Genomic DNA, 25,223 nt, shown 5'->3' with positions numbered 1-25,223 from the left:
TAACAGCCGATGGTCTTGATTTTTAATTTTCATTAAATATTAAACAAAAGACACAAAGTTTGATATTTTCTTCTGAATCAGAGCAACATCTAGAACATGCAGGACACCACTGCTTTGCAGACAAACGGTGAAAGAGTTTGAATGTTTATGTTCCAGGTGTACGAGCTGATGCGGAAGTGCTGGGAGCAGGCTCCTGAGAAGAGAATCACCTTCAAGCGTCTGATCGAGGAGCTGACCATCCTGCAGCAGCACCTTCAGCAACAGAACAACCTGTAGATCTCCAGCTACTGAAGGCCCTGGGAATGAAGCTTACTTTAACGGCCAACATGCGACCAGGAGCCAGCTGCCAAACTGGTCTCAGACCAGCAGCTGCACGTTCAGCTTCACAACACAGAAAATACAAAACCTTCATACTGGCTTAGAAACCTTCCACCTCGTCACAAAAATAGCCTCAATTTCTCGCATTTGGAACTTTCTATTAAAAACCCGATATTTCCTGTTGTGATGAACATTTACGATGAAATGAATCTGGCTCATGTTCTACATAAAATATGCGCTTTTTAAATGAAATTTAAACTCCATGGACAAAGCAGTGCTTTGAGGATACAGCATCATAAATGAAGAACTGAAAGGAATGATTTTGCATTAGTTTGTATCCCAGCCGTGACGTGTAAACAGCTGCTTGGACGGACAGAATTACAGACCAAGATATCAAGCCTACCTGTGGGGTGGTTGTGCTGCTGCTGGTTTATGGACTTCTATTTGAGAGAAAAATGGCACGAGCCGAGTTTACCGTCATGGGTTTTTATCAGTTTACTTAGATTTGTTGTTCCAGATGTGCAAATTCAGCTACTGAGAGGTGGAATTAAATTAGAGCCAGTAACCAGACAGCTGTATAACCTTCAGGTTAGGACTTGAGTAAATTAACCTGAAGCTTTAAAAAAAAAAAAAAATACAACCATGTATCTCAATTCTTGAAAATTTAATTCTTCAACTTGATGGGGAAAGCAAATAGTAACCTTGCTTTGTATCTACTGTTAAAACTGCAGTTACATAGGAACTGTGGTTTTTTTTTTTCTGTCTTATTGTGCAATTGATTAGTGAATGCTGTAACTTGTCAAACGTTTAAGGAAAGGTGTTTCTAAGAGCGACACTTGGGGGCAGCAAAGCTTCACTTTTCCTCTGTTTTGTACCCAGGCCCGTCAGAACCACACAGCTTTATGTCTATAAATGTTGCATGAGTCACAGCTGCAGATTTCAGCAGGAAAGAAGTTAGATGGGCAGGATTTGCACCGTCTCACATGGCTATTTTAAAAATAATCCTACATTTTATGTGTTAAACAAGTCATGTTTATGCATTTAGCTTGCATGTACTCAATATTTCAGAAATATATAAATGTATTTATCCACATATGTGAAACAGCTTGTAGCTGAAGGAACTTTTTCTGCTATAAATATCACCGAGGGGTGAAGACGCTTTAATCCACACTTTATTTAGGAATGTAAAAGGCAAATCCTTCTGCTCCAAGAAATGTATAATTTTTTCCAAAAAAAAAAAATACAAATTCACAATGAAAAAATAAATAAGGTCTGAGTTGCTTTCTTTAAGTTTAAATCATTATATTCAACTGAAATGGTTCTATATATTACAGCAGTATGTCATGCAAAATCTGCTCTAGAAATACCTTATAAACAGTAAAACAATATTAATATGATGTAAAACTTCTCAAACTCTGCAGTTGGAAAAAAAGAAACAGTTGAAAAGCAAAACATTTGTGTGGATCAGTAAACAGCTAACCAAGAACTATTTACAGCCATTAAATTGGTGAGAAAAACAAATGTATAAATAGTGCTAAGCTGTGGTCAACACACAATCATTCTCTATTGCAAAGCGCAGCCTCTCTACTGATCAATGTGCAGATGCTCACACATCACCGTGAAACGCAACAACTCCGATCCTGAACTTTAACCCAAGCACCCAACATCAGTGTTTTCATTTTGCAAACAAAATGAGTGAAACACCAAACCCTGCAACGTTTCTGCTCTGATTTAACCAAGCACTCTCCAAAAATGTTTGTTGCGTCAGGCCATTATTTGTAGTTTCATTGCTGTGCAAACCCTGAGGTGAAAAATGCCCGCCCACTAGCAGGCTGATATTAAGATGATCCGAGCATCCTTCAGCTCATGTTTACACCCGGGCTTTGTGCCGATTAGCATCATCGACAAGGTCAAAATACAGAAGAAAAACACCAATTCAGGGAAACTAATGCTAGCAGCCAAGCTTCACTCAATCCTTTTCTCTGGTGCTGAGGAAGCAGGAAGATTCTCTCTGCAGGTAAGACAGTAACAACAGTTTGGATCACACCTGCAGACCTGTGTCAGAGTCCACCTGGTTTATATCCCCAAGCAGTGAGCAGGCAGTTCCACAATGTGACAGCTCTACAGGTGCCTGCAAAGAGCAGGAGTCTGGCAGACATAACCGACACTTCAGTGAGCGAGCAGACAGTGGCGGAATAATCCCTGCAGGCTGAAGGCAGCTGAAGTTGTTTTTTTCCTATTTCTCTTTCAGTCTGTCTCTCCCTGTTTCTCTGTTGCCTGCCAGGAGCTCATTTTTAGACAGCGACACAGAAAGGCGCCTAGTATTATCTGCAATTCAATGGTTCGAGACAGCCGGAACTAAGAAGTTTTAATCAAGTCAAGATGGACCAGACAGAAACCTACTGAGAACAAATAAACCAAGGGGGCAACAGATTGTTAATTTATAATCACTCACATCTAGAGCCAATTGCTTCTTACAGGAAGATGATAATCGTGTACTTGCAGATACTGGCTGGATATGTTCACTTCAGACAAAAACAACTGCGCAAATTCATAAATTATTTGGAAATAACAGGATTTATATATCCTTAATGAAAGTGTGGAGGTCTGAAATCAATGCAAGATCATTATCAGTCTAGTCTGGTAATGATTCTTCTGGTGTAAACTGGCCTGCAAATATCAAAGGAAAACCGAGAATAAAAAGGGCAACAGTGCGACAACTTTGAAAAACAAATGAAATTTCTGCTATAAACCCCACAGCAATAACTACCATGAATGAATCTGCAGATACTGTTGCTAACAGGAAGGACGTTGAATAATAAAACATCCCCAGATCTTTAAATCTTTGAGCATGCTGCTACTGTAAAATAATAAACATGATGAACACCATAAATACAACTGTTCAGCATGTTCCTCTACCCTAACGACTAAGTTATTGCTACAATATTTTCAGGCAAATAAGCACAAATAAACACTTTGGCAGAATAAAACATAGCACATCAGATCCAACTTTGCACACGTCATTTTGTCAGTAATTTTGCTGATCTTATTTTTTATTAAATATTAGAAGTTGGTTGAGTCTGCACAGATACATGTTGTGGAAAATGCAAAACTTTGAAGCATAATGAAGCGTGATGGTGGAAACACCATAAGGGGCTAATCTGCTGCCTCACCTACACCAGAAACAATGAGAAATTGTTTTATGGGGTTTTACTGGACAAAGTCAGGGCAGCAAGACATCATACTGATGAGACGACGATATAAACTATTTGTTTTTTGTATATGTTTGAAAAAAAAGCAAACGGGTTCAGCTGAAACTATTATGTATGGTCGAATTAAATGACTAATTTTCCAGCTGGAGACAAATGTACCAATCCAGTAAATTATGGCTGACCCAAATATGATTGAAATAAATGTCATAAAGTCAGATGAATTTATAATAATAATAATAATAATGAAAAACAACAATAGTAAAAGGTTAAGGAATCCAGCAGATTGTGTCACCTTATTCTCTGCCTGGAAAATGCAAAGAGTTGGCGTCAAGCTTTTCATTTCCAGTTCTTCAGAGTGTTAATTTCTTAAAAGTAAACCAAGAGGAAATGTTATGTAGAAAATTATCTCTAATATTGTTATAGGGGATACATTTTCTAAAGACAAAACCATATGAAATCATGAATGTTTAGAAGCATCACCCAAACACATGAAGCAAAGAGTTTACAGGGGAAAGACGCTTCAGTTTTACAATCTGAAATGGTCTGTCTGCGTTCTCAAACATTTCTATAGTTTTAGACAGATGATGGGATATAGTGAAGAAAAAGTTGGCACAACAGGCGGATCTGAGGAAAAAGTAAAGGAGACGAGACGGCACAGGAGACAAGCCCGACCTGACCCCTTCAAATCCTGCGGCCTCAGCTGCTAAGCTCCACCTCCGGCTACAACACATTCCTCACTCCTCAGGAATACGTTTTCCTCTTGAAATAAGACCAATCACTATTTCATCTGCTCACAAGAGGAAACAAATCAACTATCAGCATTGAAATGGACCAGACAGAGGGGTCTGAATTGATTCTGTCAGGACCAGGCCCAAATAAAAATAAAAAAAAAGAGCAGAGAAAATGCAAAATGGTCTCGACAAAAAGCCAAAGTACAGAAATCTGTTATTCTGTAGAAACCACAAACTTCCCCCAAGGAGATCTGGCATTTTTTGTTTCACGATAAATCAAAAAAGAACAAAACTGTACACAGTAAGTGAGATGGGTCTATGAGCAAATACTGTGGAACAAATTGTATTTTTATAAAAACTAGGCACAACGATGCGTTGTGGAATTACACAAATAAAACTAAAATCTTAATGCAGTAAAATTCATCGTGAACATACAATCATTGTTTAAACAAAATTAAAGATAAAGTAAAATATTATTAAACTAATAAAAGGGATATACCTAAATAAGTTGATAATTAATATTTAGATTCATATTTAAACCTAGAATTGATTTACTTTAAAAAAAAAAAAAAAAGTGTTTTTACTGTCAAGCAGATTTTAATTAGTGTTTAAATATAGCACAGATAAAGCAGAAACATTTAGGTGTTTAATACGTAAACTGGCACAATTAGACATCATTAGGCAAAACCCAGAATACCAGATGGTAGCAAAGTGTTTCAATATGAACACTGGTATGTGCTGAATATGGATCAGCACCCGATGGTTGTTTACCTACTGGCTGTGTGGTCGTGTGCTGCGAATTCAACAGAATCAACAAGGGGCTTACACACTTTAGTAAGGTCATAACCCCAATAAATACAAAAGGTGGAGGACGCATCTCAGATGGATCAGTATGACAAAAAGAAAAACGTGGGCAGTGTGGATAACGTGTAAACCTGTAAGCACAACTACAGGGATGCAGACCGCGGCTAAAAAACACTAAAATAAAATCTATTTTCCTGGTTTGTACATAAATCTTAGCTAAACATTTACAAGTCCCATGTTCTGGAATTAAACACTGTATGACTAAACAGATCTTTTGAGGCTCACAAGGTTATAAACAGGAAGTTTAGATTCTGTCATGCAATTACAGTGCCTTGCAAAAGTATTTCTACCCCTACCAACGGTTCACCTTTCAGTGGGACAACCACCATATGCAGCTAGACCTACAGTTGGCATGTTCATCTCTTAGCCTAGACAAAGTCCAGAGCTAAATCCTACTGACAAACTGTGGCAAGACTTGAATATTGATGTTAACAGATGCTCTCCATCCAATCTGACCCTGAAGTTTTCTGTATAATGAATGGACACAAATTTAATGAACATATTTCAGTCTATATACAAAGCTGCTAGAGATAAACCCCGATAAAAGATGGTCTCAAGGGGACTAAATGAAAACTACACACACAGATTTTATTTAAGATTTTAAACAAAAATACAATCCATTGAGGTTTGTGATTTCATCATGAACAAATGTGAAACCATTCTAGAGGTGGGAAAACCTTTGCAAAGCACTGTCTACTCAGCAATTAGGTAAATGTTAAGATTGGCTATTTGAACTGCCATGCACTTCCAATAAAACATATTTTTTGTAGATATATTTTGGAGACCTTGCAACAGCTTATTTTGAACAAAGATAATCAAGAATGGTTTTGGAGCTTTAAACTCCTTCATGAAGTCTACAGTAGTTCCTTTCAGTTTGAGTTTTATTATCTTAATTTGATCTTTTTCTAATGACCTTTGTGTGACCTGGTTCAGTTTAGGAGTAGATGTAATTTTCTTGTATAAATTTCTTTGACAAAAATTGCACAGGTATGTATGAAAATTAACCTTACTGCAATTTTACCACCTAATAAACATGTCTGCGTGGATCTAAACCTCACGTCTATCCTACCTACAGTAAGAAATACATCTGGGTTTGCTTCAGCTCATCCTGTGTGCTGTTGGTTTTCACAGTATGTGAGCATGACTGCCATGGCAATACAAGCGATATTGTTCTTAGAGATATAAAATTCTGATTTCTAAGCAAAATGCAAAGACATAAAAATATAGATAGAAAACAAAGAGAAAGCTTTCACCATGAGTATAAACCAGTGGCAGTTTAGAACTGCTAAAGACTTGAAGAAAAAATAAAAACCTTGTACATTCATCTTTTGACTGTGGCTGGAGCATTCCTTATTGCCGTTTATTTTTTGACAAGTCGCTGCACTTAAACAGTGTTCAAAATGTGAAATAAAAACAAGCCACCTCCTCTCACTATACTAACTCTGCAAACTGTCTCTGCAATATTATTATCAAAACTTAAGTCATTTTTGCAAGAAAAACATAGAAAATAGCAATACGACAATTCATCAAACAACTTTAAGGAATTATAAAAACATGAATTGGTTGCACAACTTCATTGTGGATTTTATCTAATCCACACAGAACAAAAATTATTATTACACTTTCCAATACATGCATACACCCCCACAAATATTTGCATAAAGGTCACTTGGCAAGTTGTGGAGACCCAGTCTCCATCAACAAGGTTCTGAAATAATTCTGACTGGATATTTGATGACTCTTCTTAGAACTTGTAGAGCTCATTAAAATTGATTTGTTTTTCCATCTTAAGCCAAGAGCATGAACGGTCTTTAGGGTAAAGGTCAGGACTGCAGCTGCATTATTCATTCCAAACCCAGGTGTCATGTGTATTTGGGATCAATGTCCTGTTGGAGTTTCCAGCTTCAACCATCTGGCTGTTGGTTTGTGAAGAAGCTGAAAAAATTTAAGGTAGTCCTTTATCTATATTACTCAACATACTTCAGCATGATACTGACACCGCCAGGCCTGACTGTTACCGACGTGTGAGGTTTGAAACCCTCACTTTAACTCTTCCACATATACTTCTTGTAACTCAGCCAAAATACCTGAACTTGTGCCTCATCTGACCACAAAATGCTGCTTTTCCGTGTGGGCAGCTGCAAATTTCAGCTGAGCTTAATCTTTATTGGTTGGCGTCTCCTCAGTTCATGATGATCTTAAACATTTCTCACTGTGGGCAGTCTCAGTGGTGTCTCAACGGTTTCCAGTTTATGACAGGTTAAAGCCTTGATGGCTGATGGGTTAGAGCGTTTAAACTTGGCCATGTTGCATCAGGACAATGATTCCCAAATGTTCACAGAAAAATGGTTTTGGAATGGTCCTGACTTCAACTCTAATGAAAATATATTTACCAAGCTTTAAAGCCAGGTCTGGGGCAGGAAATCAAATATTTTTTCTCAGAATATTTGTGGTAATAGTGGCCTTTATTTTGTACGTTGACTGACAGGAAGTTGGGTGGAGAGAGAGAGGAAAACCTGCAGCAAAGGTCAACAGGCCGGGACTCCATGAGGGCTGCGTCGAGGACTGTACCCTCTGTATTTGGGTCACTCGCTTTACCCCAGCACCACCACCAGACCCGGGAAACCAACCATTTTCAATTGAGCTGTACCAATTCTGCCCAGAAGAGTGGCCAAACATTCAGTCAACATTCTGCCAGGAGCTTGTTGATGGCTAAAGAAAACACGTAATTTGCTAAGGGATTTTTATCCAAATATTAGCAGGGGTATATGTACATGTTATATCCCTGGCAGATTTAGATTTAAAGTAATGTTTTAATTTTACCAACATGTTTCTTCTGACTGGAAGTAAAATGTTTTGGAGTGGTCCAGTCCCAACTTGAAACTGATGGCGAGTCTGTAAAGGAAGCTAAAGATTAGGGTGATGGGAAGGAGGTCACTACAAACGGTCAAACGAATCCAGCAGAAACCTGCAAAAGGCTTTTCAGTTATTACAGAAAGAGTTTGATTACTCTAAAGGCAATAGCCTTTTCCACCGATTATGGAAAAGAGTATTGGGGCGTTGCTCCTGGAGACGTTTTATTACTTTTAATTATTACCATTTAACTGTTTCCGAGTAGCACCCTCAATCATGTTTTTATAACCGAGCGAACCATTTCTTGGTATACAGTCTGAGCGTTTCATGAAAGTGGCAGCTGAATATGGACTTAAAGCTTCTGTAACAGTTTTAAAACTTTCAGAAAAAAATATGTTTTACAACAAAAACAGCAGAGGAGGAAAACCGTACAAAACAAGACAAATAACTACGTTAAAGTCTCATCAGGACTTATTAATACAATACTCAAACTCAGATTATTATGTTACAAATATATAAGATTATACTGTAGATCGACAAAACGCTGAATATTCTTTTGTACACCACACTCAAAAATGAGCATCAAAACGCCCTTTATTATACGTGTTATTGTCTGTTATGCATGGCTTCATATAGTCTATACTACACTGCAATATTTACATAACAGTTAGTTGTTTGTTTTAATTCCTTCAACTTCATCTCAGAAGTCCAATTACTGAGATGATCTTTTTTTTTTATTTTATTTACCAAAATTAAGGGCTTTGATTGATTTAGACCCTTTTTTCCTGATCTGCTCCCAAAACATGGGATAGAAATGGCTGACACTTCCTACAGATAACAGCATAGCAACACACAAAACACACACACTCGCACACTCACACACCCTCAGGTAGGTTAAGAGAGGATCCTAGGTAATAAAAGGCAGTGAAGCTAGAAGAAACAGATGTCAGTCTGACTGACGAATCAAATCTGAGAGTGCGATCCTAAAAAAGACGTGAAAAGGACCAACTGGGAGGGCAGTTTCAGCATCCAGACCGGATCAGCTGCCTGAAAACACAAAAGCAGCTTCTACAGACAGATATAATATACTTTAGATTATGTTTGAAAAAAAAGATGTACAGGATTATATTATATAGGAACAGTGACAAAGCAACAAACATTTAAGATAAATAGTTAAGGCTTGAACAAGACAAAAGCAATACTGTGAAAGAGTACGAAAGTTTCAAAATCAAAGAGCACTATGGCTTGTTTTCACTCCAGCCATCTGCAGGCCTGATTTGACCCAACTCAACACCTACTGCAGGGATGCAAAATGGCAGCCACAGAAAAGGCCACTAGAGGGAGCCGTGACATCCAGCTGGTTGTGTGTCCCTCCTGAAGCTATGGGTTTTAAGATAATTTGGTTCATTCTAGAGCCTCTTCCTCTTGAAGTAGTCAGCATACTGCCCCCCCAGGCCCTGGGAGTGCTGCCCGATATACGCACCCTCTGATGGCGGCGCCTCCTGCACTGCTAGCTGAGGGTAGTCCCTCTTAATGCCCCGGGTCTGGTTCTAAAGAGACAGAAATGACAGGGGGGATGGCACTGAAAACATTTTATGCATAGTTGTGCTTTGGAGTCATAGTCGTTTAGTTTCAAAGCCCTTTAAAAAAGGAGGTTTTTAGGCCAGGGTTTAGCAACCTTTATAACCCAAAGAGCACTTTTTATCCACGTTTGTTTAAAGTTAAAAAACAATTACTTGGATTTGGAGAAAAGGTTAATACATATTCTAGGAATTGGTTCGATTCCTAGAATATGGTTTCCTAGGAATCGATTTGATTGTGAAGCTGAAGCACAATTGTAGTTTTAGGTCTAAGAACATGTGAACAAGTACCCCACATACCATTACTGTAATTCTGTTGTCAAATGCCTTCGCAGAGGTTGCATGGAAACAGAAAAATTGACTTAACATTAGCTTATGTAATTAAACAGAGTTATTAGTAAAGCTAAATATGAAAAGAAGACAAAAGGTCACTGTCTGCTCATTAGAAACTGGTACTCTTTATCTGCCAGTTGAAGGGGGCAGATTCAAAGAGGTTCCTGAAGACCAATGTCTATGTGTGTTATGTGAACTTAATGCTGTTGAGGATGAATTTCATTTTATTTTTCAATGTCCTCTGTATTATGTTTTGCGAAATAAATTGTTAAAGAAGAACAGAAAAAATCCTAATTTTTGTTGACTAAGGCAGGTATGTTAAGTTGGCTATTTAATGAAGATACTTTTGTTAAGGCAAAATGTATTGAAAATGCTTGACAGTGCAAAAGAGTTTTGAATCTTCTATAATGTATGGTTGTTTTGTTTTTTGATTCTTGTTTGGTGGTGATCTTGGTGTTTCCTCTTTGTGACCATGGTCATGACACTAATAAATAATCAACTCAAATCAAATGACACTATTAAAACAGTAAAAGGTGTACTAACATGAAGTAAATTATCCAACTAGGCGTTACGGAAAGAGGACATGTCTTATATTGAAGCCACAACTAGTAAGTAAGTAAGTAAGTAAAATTTATTTGTATAGCACGTTTTCGCAGATAGGATGTAACAAAGTGCTTCACAACAGAATAACACAACAGAATAATATGGCGGTAATCAGTACAGAATAAAAACACAGTACAGTTATAAATACATATCATAAGCTCAAGTCTAACTAAAAGATTCGTGACATAAAAATGTCTTTCGCTGCTTTTTAAAATCATCCACTGAGTCCAAACTTCGCAAGGAAGTAGGCAGTGCATTCCACAGCCTGGAAAGAGCGGTCACCTCAAGTTCTGAAACGAATGTGAGGAATCATCAAAAGATTTTGATTTGACGACCTTAAACTGGGACAGGAGTTATATCTTTGTATCAAATCAGAAATGTATAAAGGAGCCCCACTGTGTAAAGCTCTGAAAGTTAAAACTAGAATTTTAAAATGAAATCTCAATCTAATAGGCAGCCAGTGCAGCGACTTTAAAACAGGGGTTATATGGGTTCTTCTGTTTAAGCGAGTTAGTAATCTCGCAGCAGAGTTTTGGACGACTTGAAGACTGGCAAGCCCTTTCTCATTAAAACAAGTAAACAGACCATTACAATAATCCAGTCGTGTAGAGACAAAAGCATGTATTATCATCTCTAATTCAATCGAGGAAACTATAGGTCTAAGTTTGGGGATATTTCTCAATTGGAAAAAGCAGATCTTTATCATTTGTTTTAATGATGCTCCAAGGAGAGGGCTTGATCAAAAATGACACCTACATTCCTGAGGCTATCTTTTTGTGAGAGAGTTAGATCACCCAATTGTTGTTTAATTTCAGACATAGCACTGTCCGGTGCAATAATCAAGGTCTCTGTTTTTTCTGAGTTTAGTTGTAAGTAATTATTGTTTAACCACTGCTTAATGTTTGTTAAGCAGCCGATCAAAGAGGACAGTTTGTGAGCCTCAGTAGGCTTAAAGGAGCGGTACAGCTGAATGTCATCGGCAAAAAGGTGATAAGAAACATCATTAAACTTTTGAATTATCTGACCTAAGGGAAGAATGTAAAGTAAAAACAGAATAGGTCCCAGCACGGATCACTGAGGAACTCCACATAGCAGTTCAGTAGAATCTGACATAATGTGGTTTGCAAACACTAAAGGTCCTACCAGATATGTAGGTTGAGAACCACTTTAAAACAGACCCAGACATCCCTCAGTCTGTTTATCAGGATATCATGATTAACTGTGTCAAAAGCTGAGGAGAGGTCTAATAAGACCAAAACTGTGTATTTACCGGAGTCTGCTGACATCATAATGTCACTGGTAACTTTAAGTAGTGCTGTTTCAGTCGAATGCATTTTACAAAAACCAGATTGGAAACGGTTATAGATGTTGTTTGTTTCCAAGTAGGTTGTAAGTTGGACAGCAACTGCCTTCTCAATAAGCTTTGACATGAAAGGAAGTTTAGAAATTGGCCTATAATTTTTATGTAGTGTTGAATCCAAATTAGGTTTTTTAAGCTTTGGTTCCACAATAGCATGTTTAAAAAAGCTGGGGACGACTCCAGTCAGGAAGGAAACATTAAACAAGTTTACAACTCAAGGACCAATTTTGTCAAAGACCCTGATAAAAAACTAAAGGCAGCAGGTTGTATTAATCCGACGTGTTAACTTAATGATGTGAATTAAAGAAAAGAACTTCATTATCTTTATCTGAACCACCATACTAACTAGATACAGTTAGTTTGGTTTGGAAACATACCTCTGGATGTGACGGCACTGATGAGGGCTGTGAAAATTACATCGAGCATTAGGAATGTCCCAGTGAGGTATTCCCAATAAGTCACACTCTGATACTTCACTAAAATCAAATCCATTGTGTGCCTCAACACTCAGAAGCTTCAGAGTGCAGTAAAATAACAAATTTCATCAGCATTGTATGGCCTATATAATCAGGACTGAGTCCCACTCAAAATAAAAAGGATGTTTCAGATGATGATGACAGATAATTTATGCACACACACAAACACGAGTTTCTCCAGGACACTTTTTTTTATTTCTAAAGATATCTGACTTGACACACACAGCTACAGTGTTCAGAAAGCTCACATCTTGCTTCTGCTGACAAGCAGTCGCGTGGAGCAGTTTGCTGAAGTCTTAACGTAAGTATGTTAATGCTCTTTTGATTTGACTCCTTGATAATAAAACTAACATATTTCTGTGCTGTTTCAGTTAATCTTATGTGGACAAAATATACAACGAAAATGTATTTTTGTGTCACATGGCATGAAGACAGAAAGATGCAGCAACCAATTCAGTCTCTCTTTTTAACAGAAAGTCATTTTAAATGGAGAGAGTGTAGAATTTCTATAGCAGCTCTGCCTGCTGTCTACTGCTGATAAGACACTGAATATTAACAAGTCTTTAAAACAATGCGGTTTAAGTTAAAATACTGAACAGAAAGGGAAAAAACAAAGTAGCTACTCTTTGTACAGTTGCTTAGTTTGAGTGTTGAGAACTGGCAGATTTAGCATTCCTTAACCACAGAGTGAGGGGGCCACAGAAGCAGTTTGCACAAACAAACGTAAATCTCACTAAAGGCAAGACCCAGCAAGGAAGTCTGGAACCATTTGGTTTTTTTATTTGTCAGTTTTCCTTTCTCCTCTAGCTTTTTTCTCTGACAGGTTTTTACAGCCTTAAACTTAAACTTCAAAAAAAGAGAGAAAAAAGAAAGCCAAGTAAGCTGCACTGATGTACCTCTACACGATCATTCTATTCATAATAATATATTTCATAGGGGTCTGTATGGTGGAACAGTTGTTAGCACTGCAGCCTCTAAACAAGAAGGTCCTGGTTCGTAGAAGTAGGACATAAGTATAGATTTGGTCACCACAATGAAGGAAATAAGGAAGGACCCAATATAGGAAGGAAGGAAAAAAAGAAGGAAGGAAGGAAGGAAGGAGGGAGGGAAAGATGGATTAACCCTGTTAATTGGTTCTATGGTCTGATGAACACTGAAATTCAGTTTAACATACAAACTATATACAACTGAATCCCACCTACAACCTAGAACAGCCTGAACGAATATGTTAATGTTAAGTTTAATGTTCTGTTCATATGAATTTTGTGCTTTGAAAATTATTTGTTTGGTTCTCCCTATTTGTGTACTTTTTATTGACTAATAATAACTTTTTTTATATAAGGACTCAGGTCAATATAACTGTTCTGTTAAATTTAAATTAAAAGCTTAGAATGAAATGCACTTTTTATGCCCCTTTAGCTTCTGTTAATGTAAAAGATCTGATCGGCAACATACTACTGCAATTACCTGGTAGTGCAAAAACCTTCAGCAGCACATTGTAAAACATTTTATGTAAAATTATCCAGAAAAATAGAAAGAAATGTACAATTATTTAAAATCATGTTAAAGCTGAATGTATGCAGGTATTTTGTAAAGATGGATCTGATTTACTCTGCAGATGTCGCAATGTGGGCCAAAACTGTCAAGTTTAAAGGATTCAAGGACCACACAAATCTGATTTTGTTTTAATTAAAAAGCGCTTAATAGCTACAAAAGGATTTCTAAAAGGATTTTTGAATATTTAACACTTAGTTTTTGTCATGTAAATTGCAAAGTACTAAAACCACTTCTGTTTGTTGTTTTGTATTGTCCACCAGGCACTTATTCTCAATTATTAGGTGAGTTCTCAGACTTCTTATCTGATTTACTGATAAATACTGATAAGGTCATTACAGTGGGGGATTTTCATGTTGAAACTGAAAGTGAAAGCCTAAATATAGACTTTAATGCTATGTTGGACTCAATTGGCTTTGCTCAAAACATTTGCGGACCTACCCACTTTTGCCTTCATACTCTGGACCTTGTACTTACATACGGCATTGAGTGTGAAGAAACTACAGTATTTCCTAATAACCCTGTCCTGCCTGACCATTTTTATTAACCTTTGAGTTTAATTTAGCTGAGTACTTCACACCTGAAAGAAAATTCCATTGTAGTAGATCGTTATCAGAGAATGCTGTAACACCCTTTAAAGAATCTGTTCCATTTTTTTTATTTCATCATTATAAAAGGAAAAACACAGTGGAGGTCAGTAAGTTAATTTTTTCCCTTTCACAAATTAATGTTCTTGTTCATCGTGTTACTTCCTATTTACGTGGTACATTAGACAATGTATCCCCCTTAAAAAGAAGGTAATTATTCATAGAAGGCTGGTGGTTTAATTCAGAGCTGCGTACTTTAAAGCACAATGTTAGAAACTACACAGTTGGGGTCCTACCTAATCGGGAAAAATAGTCTATTATAAAAAGACGCTTTGACAAGCTAGAACAGCTTATTTGTCATCGTTAATAGAGGATACTGAGAATAATCCTAGGTTTCCTTTTAGTACAGTTGCTAAACTTAGAGTCATAGCTTTGTTGAGCCATCCATTCCCTTAGCTCTCAGCAGTCATGACTTTTTGGAATTCTTAGATATTTAGATATGATTAATCTATCCTTAGTAAATGGATATGTACCACAGGCTTTTAAGTTAGCTGTAATTAAACCTTTACTTCAGAAACGTTCTCTTGATCAAGATGATTCAATAAATTACAGACCCATATCCAATCTTCCGTTCATATCTAAAATTCTTGAGAAAATAGTTGCTAATCAAATGTGTGAGCATTTACACAGCAATGACTTGTTTGAAGAGTTTCAGTCAGGCTTCAGAGCTCATCATAGCACTGAAACAGCTCTGCTGAAAGTCACTAATGATATTCTTATAGCCTCAGATAATGGACTTGTGTCTGTACTGGTTCTGTTAGATCTCAGTGCTGCATTTGATACAGTCGATCACAATATTCTCTTAAAAAGGCTGGAATATGCTGTAGGGATCAGGGGAACAGCGCTAGGCTGGTTTAAATCTTATTTGTCTGACAGATTCCAGTTTGTTCATGTAAATAATAAATCTTCAAACTCCTGGGTTACTTGTGGAGTACCACAGGGTTCAGTGCTTGGGTCAATTCTCTCCAATTGGTAAAATTATCAGGCAGCATGGGATAGGTTTTCACTTATGCTGATGCTGATGACAATGAGCTTTATTTATCCATAAATTCTAAAGTCTTGAAGACATAAATACCTGGATTACTTTATCTTTTCTGCTTCTAAATTTAGTCAAGATAGAAGTTGTAGTCTTCAAAAAAGAAAATAATCAATCAAAGTGGATGGCATTAAATTGGGCACATGTAATAAAGTAAAAAAACCTTTGTGTTATTTTTCGGCTGATCCAAAATGCTGCAGTAAGAATTCTGATATATGATTGCTCTTTTTATTACAACTCCGATTTTAGCTTCTCTTCCTTGGCTCCCTGTTAAATCCAGAATAGAATTTAAAATTCTCCTCCTCACATATAAAGCCCTTAAAGATCTAGCTCCATCATACATCAGAGATCTGATTGTTCTATATGTTCCTAACAGAGAACTTCGTTCTCAGACTGCAGGTTTACTGGTGGTTCCTAGAGTCTCTAGAAGTAGAATGGGAGGCAGATCCTTTAGTTATCAGGCTCCTCTCCTGTGGAACCAGCTCCCAGTTTTAGTCCATGAGGCAGACACCCTGTCTACTTTTAAGGCTAGGCTTAAAACTTTCCTTTTTGATAAAGCTTATAGTTAGAGTGGCTTAGGTTATCCTGAGCTATCTCTGTAGTTATGCTGCTATAGGCTTAGGCTGCTGGAGGACATAATGACCACTTTACCTTGCGTTATTTAATGTTATTTCAACTTTTAACTTTATGTTTTCAGTCTACGGATGATACACTTGGCACGTTGGAGTTTTTTCTATGACTAACTGTATGTGTATGTTTCATACCCTAGACTTGAAAATTGACTCAGAGCCTATCTGCTTTGCTTCTCTCCTAGATGAAGCCACTAAAGGAGCTACTACTGCCTTTAACATTTAACTGTAAATTAACTTCAAATCTTGGCCTAAAAGTTTTTCAAAAGTTCCATCTGCATAACCTTTTTATTATTTTCAAAAGTACCTTTTGAAAATAGAAGTAACTTTTGAAAATAACTTTAAGCAGGTAATAAACATATTTTTCATTAAGCCCACATTTCTTTATGACAAATTGTGTTTTTTATTGATCTGGTGCAATATTCTAATCTTAAATGTCTTGTTTTTATGAGATGTAAGCAGAAAATCAAAATGAACAGAAATAAAGGCCTGAAAACTAGTCTGTATAATCAATCTATATATTGTGTTCCCTTAGTGAATTAAGTTACTACATTAAATGAACTTTTTATTAAATTATTGTAATATTGTAGTTTTTTGAATACGACTGTATGATGAACTGTTGTTTGCTTTTGTTGTACAACAACTTTTTTCACTTTCATTGAGTCTTTATAAAGCAAACAGTCTTCTGAATGCTTAAAATACAAATGCATTTGAACCAAACAGTCAAGCTTAAAATTCATAATGCTGCCCTTAATTAATCTGTTAAACACAAATACACACAGAACACATTTTCTAAAAAACATGTAGTAAAAAACCTGAACTTCAGAAATTGTGTGTGCAATTCTGAGGAACATATCTGCAAAGTCAAATGCTAAAATTTCCTTTTCTAACCGTAGGAAAATATGATGTGATCTCTACTCACATAGTAGTACGTGTTCCAGTCGGTGGCCGTGGTGTGTCCGTGCGTGACGGAGCTGGGTGTAGCTGCAGATGGGTGTGGTGCTCCAAGGAAGCCAGGCATCAAAGGCAGAGTGCTGTAGGCTGGGAGCACGGCGGCAGCAGGTAGGACTGCTGCAGGAGGTGCTGGACCATTACTGACTGCATGCAGAGGGACCCCTAGAGGCTTACAAACTTCTACTTCCTGCAGCAAACACATCAACACACAGAAAACTATGATCAGTCAACAAGCTGCAAGGTGCCCAAATGTTTGAATCAATATGCAGGATAAAACACTCCCCTAAAATGTTAAATTTATGTTCCTTATAGTATTGCATGTCATGATTTATCTACTTCATAATTAATTTAACTTTTCTGTCCTCTAGTGGTTGTTGAAAGTCATCCTCTACTTATTTTATCCCCTTTATGACCAAGTTTGGAACATTTAAGTAAAACCTGAATAAAAATTTCCCCGCCAATATAAATTTTGTTAATTACCTAAACTTCAGCTGAAGAATACCAAAAAAATATCTGAATGCAAACTCTTCAGAGGACCCTACGAATTTATATCTCCTCCTGCACAGTAAATCACTCCTGAAGCAAACAGGATTACTGAGGTCAACTATCTACATATAGTAGATAAGTTTGTATCAGGTTGTGGATGTAGAGTGATGCTTTTCTCTAGTTTATTAATACCCTTAAAGATGGCATCAGTGGCTGACAGGGATGTCATCCGGTCTAATCAAACCTGCAAGTATTAACTTTTTTAAAGCTTTACCACAAATTTTTTTTTATACTGGCTGGAAGAAACTTGCATGACATTTACTGTATGTGTAAAGTAGATGCAACATATTGTCTTAAGGATATCATTCATATTGGTGGATTGCATCAAGCTTTAAGACCTACTTGACAGCTTCTTATATTTCATTTAAGGGTTTGCATTCATCCTTGACTTGTTCTAAAACATATTGCATACACTTGCTCTTTTGAAACAGAGCATGCTGATAACAGAACTTTAGGTGTAAATGGAGAAAATATGAGGTGCCCGTTGCAACTTTGCCAGACTGCATGTGTACCTTGCTGGCGAAGACCTGGTTGGTTGTTGCAGGTTGGGAGTAGTACTGAGTGACAGCCTGCATGTAGGTAGAGTAATCCCCGTACGTGGAGACGGCAGGAACCTGAAACACAAAGAGATCACAATAACAGAGATTACGATCACTCCACCAATATATCGTAATTAATCAAAAACTCGAGGCAATTCTCCAAAACTGGGGTGGGGAAACCCTTTTTTCAAAATAAAATCTGTCACTGTAAAGGGTGCTTTGCAAAGGAATTCGTACCCTATAAATGTTTTCACATTTTATCATGATGCAACCATAAACTTCAACGTATAGTACTGCATAATTCTGCATAATACGTTAAAGGAAAATGATACATGATTTTAATTCTTTTATAGAACAAATCTGTAAAAATTGTGGCAGGCATTTCTACTTAGCCCCCTCTTACTTACTCTTGTACCTCTCAATAAAATCCAGCACAACACATTTAATCTCAGTATAAATGCAGCTGATCCTTGTAGGCTTTAGAGGTTTGTTAAAAGAACAGCAGTGAAGAAATGGCATCACCAACTAAAACTGGTACAAGTAAGGCACAGCTGCACATCTACCAGGTCCACTGAAACTGACAACCCAGGTATGGATAGTGTTAATCACAGAAGCCACCAAGACCCAAAGTATCACTAGAGGAGCTGCAGAGATCCACAGCTCAGGTGGGAGAATCTGTTGACTGGGCAACTAGTAGTTTTGCACTTTACCAATCTGACATTTATAAAAGAGTGCCAAGAAGAAAACTATAGGAAGTTCTGAATGCAGTTTGCTAAAAACCAGGTAGGAAACACAGCAGGTGCTCTGGTCAATGTCACCAAAATAGATCCTTTTGAACTTTTGTCTTGCATACAAAATTTGGTCACAGAAGACTTACACTGCACCTTGCAATGAAACATGGTGCTGGCAGCATCATGCTGCGGGGATGATGGATTGAGCTACAGAACAGGTAATCCTAAAAGAAAACCTGTTGGAGGCTGCAAAACACTTGAAACTGGGGCGTAGGTTAAACTTCCACCGGGACAACAACCCGAAACAACCCACTGCGTGTCAGTATTATTTACTAGAGTCGAATAGCCACTTTTTTCTTTACTGGAAATCATCGATTGTGGACGCTGGTGGTGTAGGGGTTAAGCGCACAACCTTGTGCAGAGGCTATAGTCCTTGTTGCGGCTGTCCCGGGATTGAGTCCCGGACCCAGTGACCTTTGCCGAATGTCTCCCCCTCTCTTTGCCCTCTTTCTTGTCAACCTACTGTTGATAAATGAAAAATAAGGCCTGTAATGCCGCAAAAAAAAAAAAAGCACAAAATGGCAGCAGCTGGTCAATGATTTAGCAATCTGATTTGATAAAAGTATCACCAAGCTCTGATACGGAACATATACCAAGGTATCCTCCACAGAAAATCTCTGGACGTTTTGTAACAGTATTTTCATCTATTCTCAAAAATCAGGGGCAGAATATTCTCAGTCAGGCTGAATTTGCTCTTTGAATTTCCGTGGCATTACTGCATGCTACCTGTGTGTGCTCCTTGCTGTAGTCTGCAGCCGTGCCATCCTGTGGGGCAGCGGTACTGTAGGTGTGGGCTTGTGCAGCCTGGTAGTGCTGGTACCACTGGTGCATGGCCTCCTAAGGAACACAGATCAGCAAGCATCAGGTAAACAGTGTCAGACATTTGCTATTCTCTTGATGTTTTTCATGCATCCATCGTCATGCTCCCTTCTTTGTCACTCATAAACCATTGTTCCTACAGACAGCTCTTTTGTTTCCCTTCTTTGTCTCGTCTTTCCAGACAAATTAAGCCGACCGTTTTATTGGTTGTCTAATCATGACTCATTTGTTTGGATGAGCAGATTGTAATTAACATTTAAAAAGGGGTTTTCTTCTGGCTGCTAAATATCAGATATGTCAGTTGCTGCTAGAGGAAGCACAACGACAAGTGCCGAAAAAGAAACGGAGTGACAGGGAAGAAGGTAAAAAGAATGGACAGGAGGAACAGACAAACAGCCCGTAGGAGGGCTTCAAGAGTTGTTTTGAGAGAAGGACTGAGTAGCGAGGGGAGCAGGGGACAGATGGAGACACACGTTGCTCACTGCCAAATTCACTCTCATTCTTCCTGTACCGTCATCCAAACAGAGTCTCATTTGTCCCAGATTCCCATAGTTACAGCTCCCCGTTGCTGCAGCAGTCCATCCCATCACCTATGCAGTTCAGGTCCCAACTGTGACCCAGGAGGCCAACAGATATCTATTTATTAGCATACTGGTTTTGCAATACCTGTGTGTATGCTTGGTTGTACTGGGTGAAGTCAGAGGAGGTGTCAGAGCTGTACGGGGCAGGAGTTGTAGCTGCTGTGCTATGGGAGAATGAGGCAGAACCCTGAGAGACCATGGGAGCGACCGGGTTCCCGTACACTCCGGTGCCTGGCTGTCCTCCCTGAGGCTTGTTGGCCACAGAGTCTAAAGGGACATAAACAGGAGACACGGTGTGTGAATTCAAATGTACAGTGCCTGGCAAAAGTGTCCGTACCTCTTAGGCTTTTTCAAATCTTGTCACGTCACAACTACAGACTTCTATTGGAATTGTGCTTTTCTGACTAATACAAAGCAGAACCTAAAGATGATGCGTAAGAACAGGCATACATGGTTTTCAAAACATCTTATGAATAAAAATTTTAAACCCACAGGATGTGTTTGTATTTTGCCTTCCTGAATCAACACTTTGAAGAATTTGCATTTGTTCAATTACAGCTGTAAGTCTTTTGGGGTATATGTCTCTACCAGCGTTCAAAATCTACAGAATAAAAGTGTTTGCTTATTCTTTTGCATAACAGCTGGAGACCAGTCAGATTGGATGGTGCATTCAGTAAATATGATGTGCCCCCACAGATTCTCAAATGAATTAGGTGTGGACTTTAACTAGGCCATTCAAACATGAATATGGTTTAATCTAAAGCATTCCATTGTAGCTCTGGCTCTATGTTTTAGTCAAGTAAATCTCTGCCACAGTCTCAAGTCCTCTGCAGACCAACAGTACTTTTTCCAACAATTGCCCTGTTTTTACTCCATATGTTGTCCAATCAGCAGTGACCAGCTTCCCTTTCCCTGCTGAGGAAAATATCCACACAGCATAAGGTAGCCTTCATGTTTAATGGTAAGGATGATGGGTTCAGGGTAAGGTGCAAAGCAAATCTTCTGCGACAGAGTTTTGCATGTTTTCCAAAAATTTTAAATGATTAAATTTTGTGGGACCAGAGCACCTTGTTTTGCATGTTGGCTGTGCTGCGTAAATGGCTTTAAGCAAACTATAAATGAGACAACAATGGCTTTCTACTGCATTTACATAAAGTGTATGACTAATAGTTGACCTTTCAAGAGATTTTCCATTTGAGCTGTGGATCTCTGCTGCGTACCCCAGGGTTACCTTAGGAATTGTGGCTACTTCTCTAAATAATGCCCTTCCTGCTCATCAGTTTAGGCCAGGGGTCTCCACTACTGCCCTGCAACGTTTTGATACATCCCTGCTCCAACACTGCTGAACCAAATGATTGAATTACCCCTACAACATGCCATTGAGTGTGGCAAAGGCCTGGTAATGAGCCATTCATTTGATTCAGGTGTGTTGGAGCAGGGATGCATCTAAAAGCTGCAGGACATTAGATCTTGAAGACTGGAGTTGGAGACCCCCGGTTTAGGCACACTGTCATGTCTCGGTTTGCAGTTGTGCCATGCGCTTTCCATGCTCAGATGATGGATCAAACAGCACTCAGATCTTCAAAGCTTAAGATACTGTTTTATAATCTAATCCTGCATTAAACTTCTCCAACTTTATCCTTGACCTGTCTACTGTGTGTTATAGTCTTCATGATGCTGTTTGCTCTATAATGTCCTCTAACAAACCTCTAATGTTCACCTCTTTCTATTAAACCATTACTAATCTCCCATTGCAGTAGGGAGTGTCTTCATATCATTTAACTGAATCTCCTGTGGATTCTTTCAGTTCACTCTTGCCCATAGAGAGCTTAAAAATGTTGAGCATTTTCCCCCCATATTTGGGTACATTCTCCTGCTGAAAGGGGCTGCTGCTGTACACAAGTTTATTTTTCTCCAACAATGTCCAAGTAGGTGGTAGTTGTCAAAGTAGCTTCCACGTAAGTGGCAGCACCCACAGTTACGCAGCAGAACCTTTCTTGGCCTCCACATGTCAGAGGATTTGATGTTGCAGCTGACTGGAGAGTGGAAGCAGAACATACACAGAAGATCCTGGCTCTGATTGGCTTCCACCCAGAGCAAGGCTACGTGGAAAAACATTGAGCCATCAATGTTTACACTGTACTGAATGTGCATCACCCGCAGGGAAATAAAGTGATGCTGCAAGAGAGCTTCAAAATTTCCCTTCCACGTTTACAGTGCATCTGGAAAGTATTCACAGCGCTGCACTTTTTCCACATTTAGTTATGTTATAGCCTTCCTCCAAATGTATCAAATTAGGCTCTTTTCTCAAATTCTACACACATTACCCCATTATGACAATGTGAAAATTGCTGCAAATTTATTACAAATAGAACACGCAATAGTTCACAGCTATTGCTTAATCCTTTGTTGATCCACCTTTGGCAGCAATTACAGCCTAAAGTCGTTTTGAATATGATGCCACAAGCTTAGCTCGCCTATCTTTAGGCACTTTCGTCCATTCTTCTTTGCAGTACATCTCAAGCTCCATCAGGTTGGATGGGAGACATCCGTGCAGCCATTTTCAGATCTCTTCGGAGATGTTCTATCGGATTCAGGTCTGGATTCTGGCTTGGCCACTCCAGAACATTCATAGAGTGGTTCTAAAGCCACTCCTTTGAGATCTTGACAATGTTCTTTGGGTCGTTGTCTTGCTGAAGAATGAGCCGTCATTCCAGTCTGAGGTCAAGAGTGCTCTGGAACAGGTTTTCATACAGGATGTCTCTGTGTATAGCTGCATTCATCGTTCCCTCTATCCTGACTGGTCTGCCAGTTGCTACTGCTAAAAAACATCCCTATAGCATGATGCTGCCACCACCATGCTTCACTGTAGGGATGGTATTGGGCTAACGATTCCTTAGACTTCAAAGACTTCGTGTTTGGGCTCTGACATTCACTGTCAAGCTGTGGGATCTTATATAGGCAGGTGTGCCTTTCCAAATCCTGTCCAACCAACTGAATTTACCACAGGTGGACTCCATTTAAGCTGTAGAAACGTCTCAAGGATGATCAGCGGTAACAGTTTGTACATCAGCTCAATTTTGAGCTTCATGGCAAAGGCTGTGAATACTTAAATAAATGTGATTTCTTTGTCATAATGGGGTATTGTGTGTAGAAGTTTGAGGAAAGAGATGATTGTGAAACCCTTTGCAATACAGGCTGTAACATAACTAAATGTGGAAAAAAAAAAGCAAAACTGTGAAAACTTCCCGGATGCACCCCAAGAAAGCAACCTATGAGATTTTTAATACCATGTTGCAAACATTTAACCTGTTTAACTGGAGATAGAATGTTAAAATATTTAATCCAAGTGTAGTTTTGTGTATAGAAATGGACAATCCACCATGGTCCTATATTTAGTCTTCCTGTTTAATGTACAAAAGCAACATTGTGTGTAATTTTGACAGTTTATACAATGGACAACAGAACTAACCAGGCTCATTACTGTGTAAATATCAAATAAGAGCTTATTTTATTTTTTGTGTGCATGTTATTGCGCTCACTTTGCAGAACAACTCCCGGCATCACACTGGCCAAGTTCAGGTAAGGATTTGAGGGCAGTCTGACTTCTTTAGGAGGATCACCCAACAAAGAATTCTGACCACTGTTTACCTGATGAGAAAAAGACATTTTAAGCCTTTAACTTCTTCACATTTCAAACACAAAGTTCATTGTATTTTATTGGGCTTTTATGCGAAAGAACACCACAAAGTAGCATGTAAATGCAAAACAGTAGGAAAATGGGACATTATTTTACAGATTTTTACAACATCTTGAACATCTTATAGAACACCGTTAAAATAATCATCGCAAGAATGGCTAGAAGATGGCCACAGATGAAAAAGTCCTGTTTGTATTTAAGCACAATCCCTTTAAGAGTCACAGACAACATGTGGAAGAAGGTGATCTGGTCAGTTGAGACCACAATTAAAACTTTTTGATTTGCATCCAAAACACTCTAAGCTGTAGGGATGGTCATTAGCAAGCGCAGGGAAGCAGGATGAAAGGAGCTAAATACAGAAACCTGAAGGAAAAACCTTTCAAGACTGCAAAGGACCTGAGACTGGTGCCAAGGTTCGACTTCCAGTATGAAAGCAATCCCTAAACCTACAGCCTAAGATGTATGCTTAGGATTGCTGTCACAAGAAAATAAAACTAAATTATAATAAAAAATGGAAAACTATTAAAAGCTTGCAGCACTGTGATTTTGTCAGTGCACTGACTTGTAACAAATAACGGTAGAAAATTCTGCAAGTGCTGTGGCATAGTTAAAGGCCAGTGCAGGTGAACGCTGCATGGGATTTCAGAAACGGAAAGACAGCTGGAGAGGCAAACAGACGGTTCTGGGATGAAAATATGAGGCCATGAAAGACTGAAAATATTTTTACTTTTGCTTTCCTCTCTCCACCTGCGTTTTCAGTTAGATTGATTAGGTTAAATGAGAAATAAATACCCTTTGTTAATATAAGAGATAACCAGGTAATATTCTGTGTCATCAGTGTAGGTTAGGTTACTGTACCAGGTTATGATTACAAGTTACTCCATTTAAAATGCAATAGTGTATCTATTTAAACAAAGCATCGCTTCAGCTAGCTTACTTCAAGCTGATTATTGCACTAGTTTAACGAGGAAAAAACAAAACTGAGAAAGACAAAAAATAAAAAACACACCGGTTTCGCAAAATGAATAGTATAGGCCTGACTTATTGGCAGCTGAATTTTAAATACCGGTAGATGTAATAAAAAACTTGTATCTGTC

The 25,223-nt window shown here is 38.3% G+C and overlaps 2 protein-coding genes across 3 annotated transcripts in view; one reads left to right on the top strand and one right to left on the bottom strand.

The window, feature by feature from the left end:
• jak1 (Janus kinase 1) overlaps window positions 1–1,584 on the top strand; it is a 41,681-nt gene extending 40,097 nt beyond the window's left edge. Inside the window, exon 25 of the mRNA XM_047374815.1 lies at window positions 157–1,584. Coding sequence (XP_047230771.1) covers window positions 157–276 — 120 coding nt within the window. The 3' untranslated portion in view covers window positions 277–1,584. The remainder of the gene's footprint in view (window positions 1–156) is intronic.
• raver2 (ribonucleoprotein, PTB-binding 2) overlaps window positions 1,473–25,223 on the bottom strand; it is a 136,832-nt gene continuing 113,081 nt past the window's right edge. Inside the window, exons 11-17 of one of the 2 annotated variants that reach the window (XM_047374817.1) lie at window positions 23,969–24,077; window positions 20,512–20,693; window positions 19,753–19,863; window positions 18,209–18,310; window positions 17,119–17,337; window positions 9,462–9,528; window positions 1,473–9,025 (exon numbers count right to left, since the gene is read on the bottom strand). In XM_047374817.1, the coding sequence (XP_047230773.1) occupies window positions 9,018–9,025; window positions 9,462–9,528; window positions 17,119–17,337; window positions 18,209–18,310; window positions 19,753–19,863; window positions 20,512–20,693; window positions 23,969–24,077 (798 nt within the window). In that variant the 3' untranslated portion in view covers window positions 1,473–9,017. Of the gene's footprint in view, window positions 9,529–17,118; window positions 17,338–18,208; window positions 18,311–19,752; window positions 19,864–20,511; window positions 20,694–23,968; window positions 24,078–25,223 lie in introns of both variants that reach the window. The other variant, XM_047374816.1, reaches the window with a different exon arrangement.

The sequence above is a fragment of the Girardinichthys multiradiatus genome, chromosome 9 (assembly GCF_021462225.1).
Source record: "Girardinichthys multiradiatus isolate DD_20200921_A chromosome 9, DD_fGirMul_XY1, whole genome shotgun sequence".
In the NCBI taxonomy this organism is placed as follows: Eukaryota; Metazoa; Chordata; class Actinopteri; order Cyprinodontiformes; family Goodeidae; genus Girardinichthys; species Girardinichthys multiradiatus.
The sequence above is the reverse complement of the archived record's forward strand: the minus strand, read 5'-3'. Positions and strand labels throughout refer to the sequence as shown.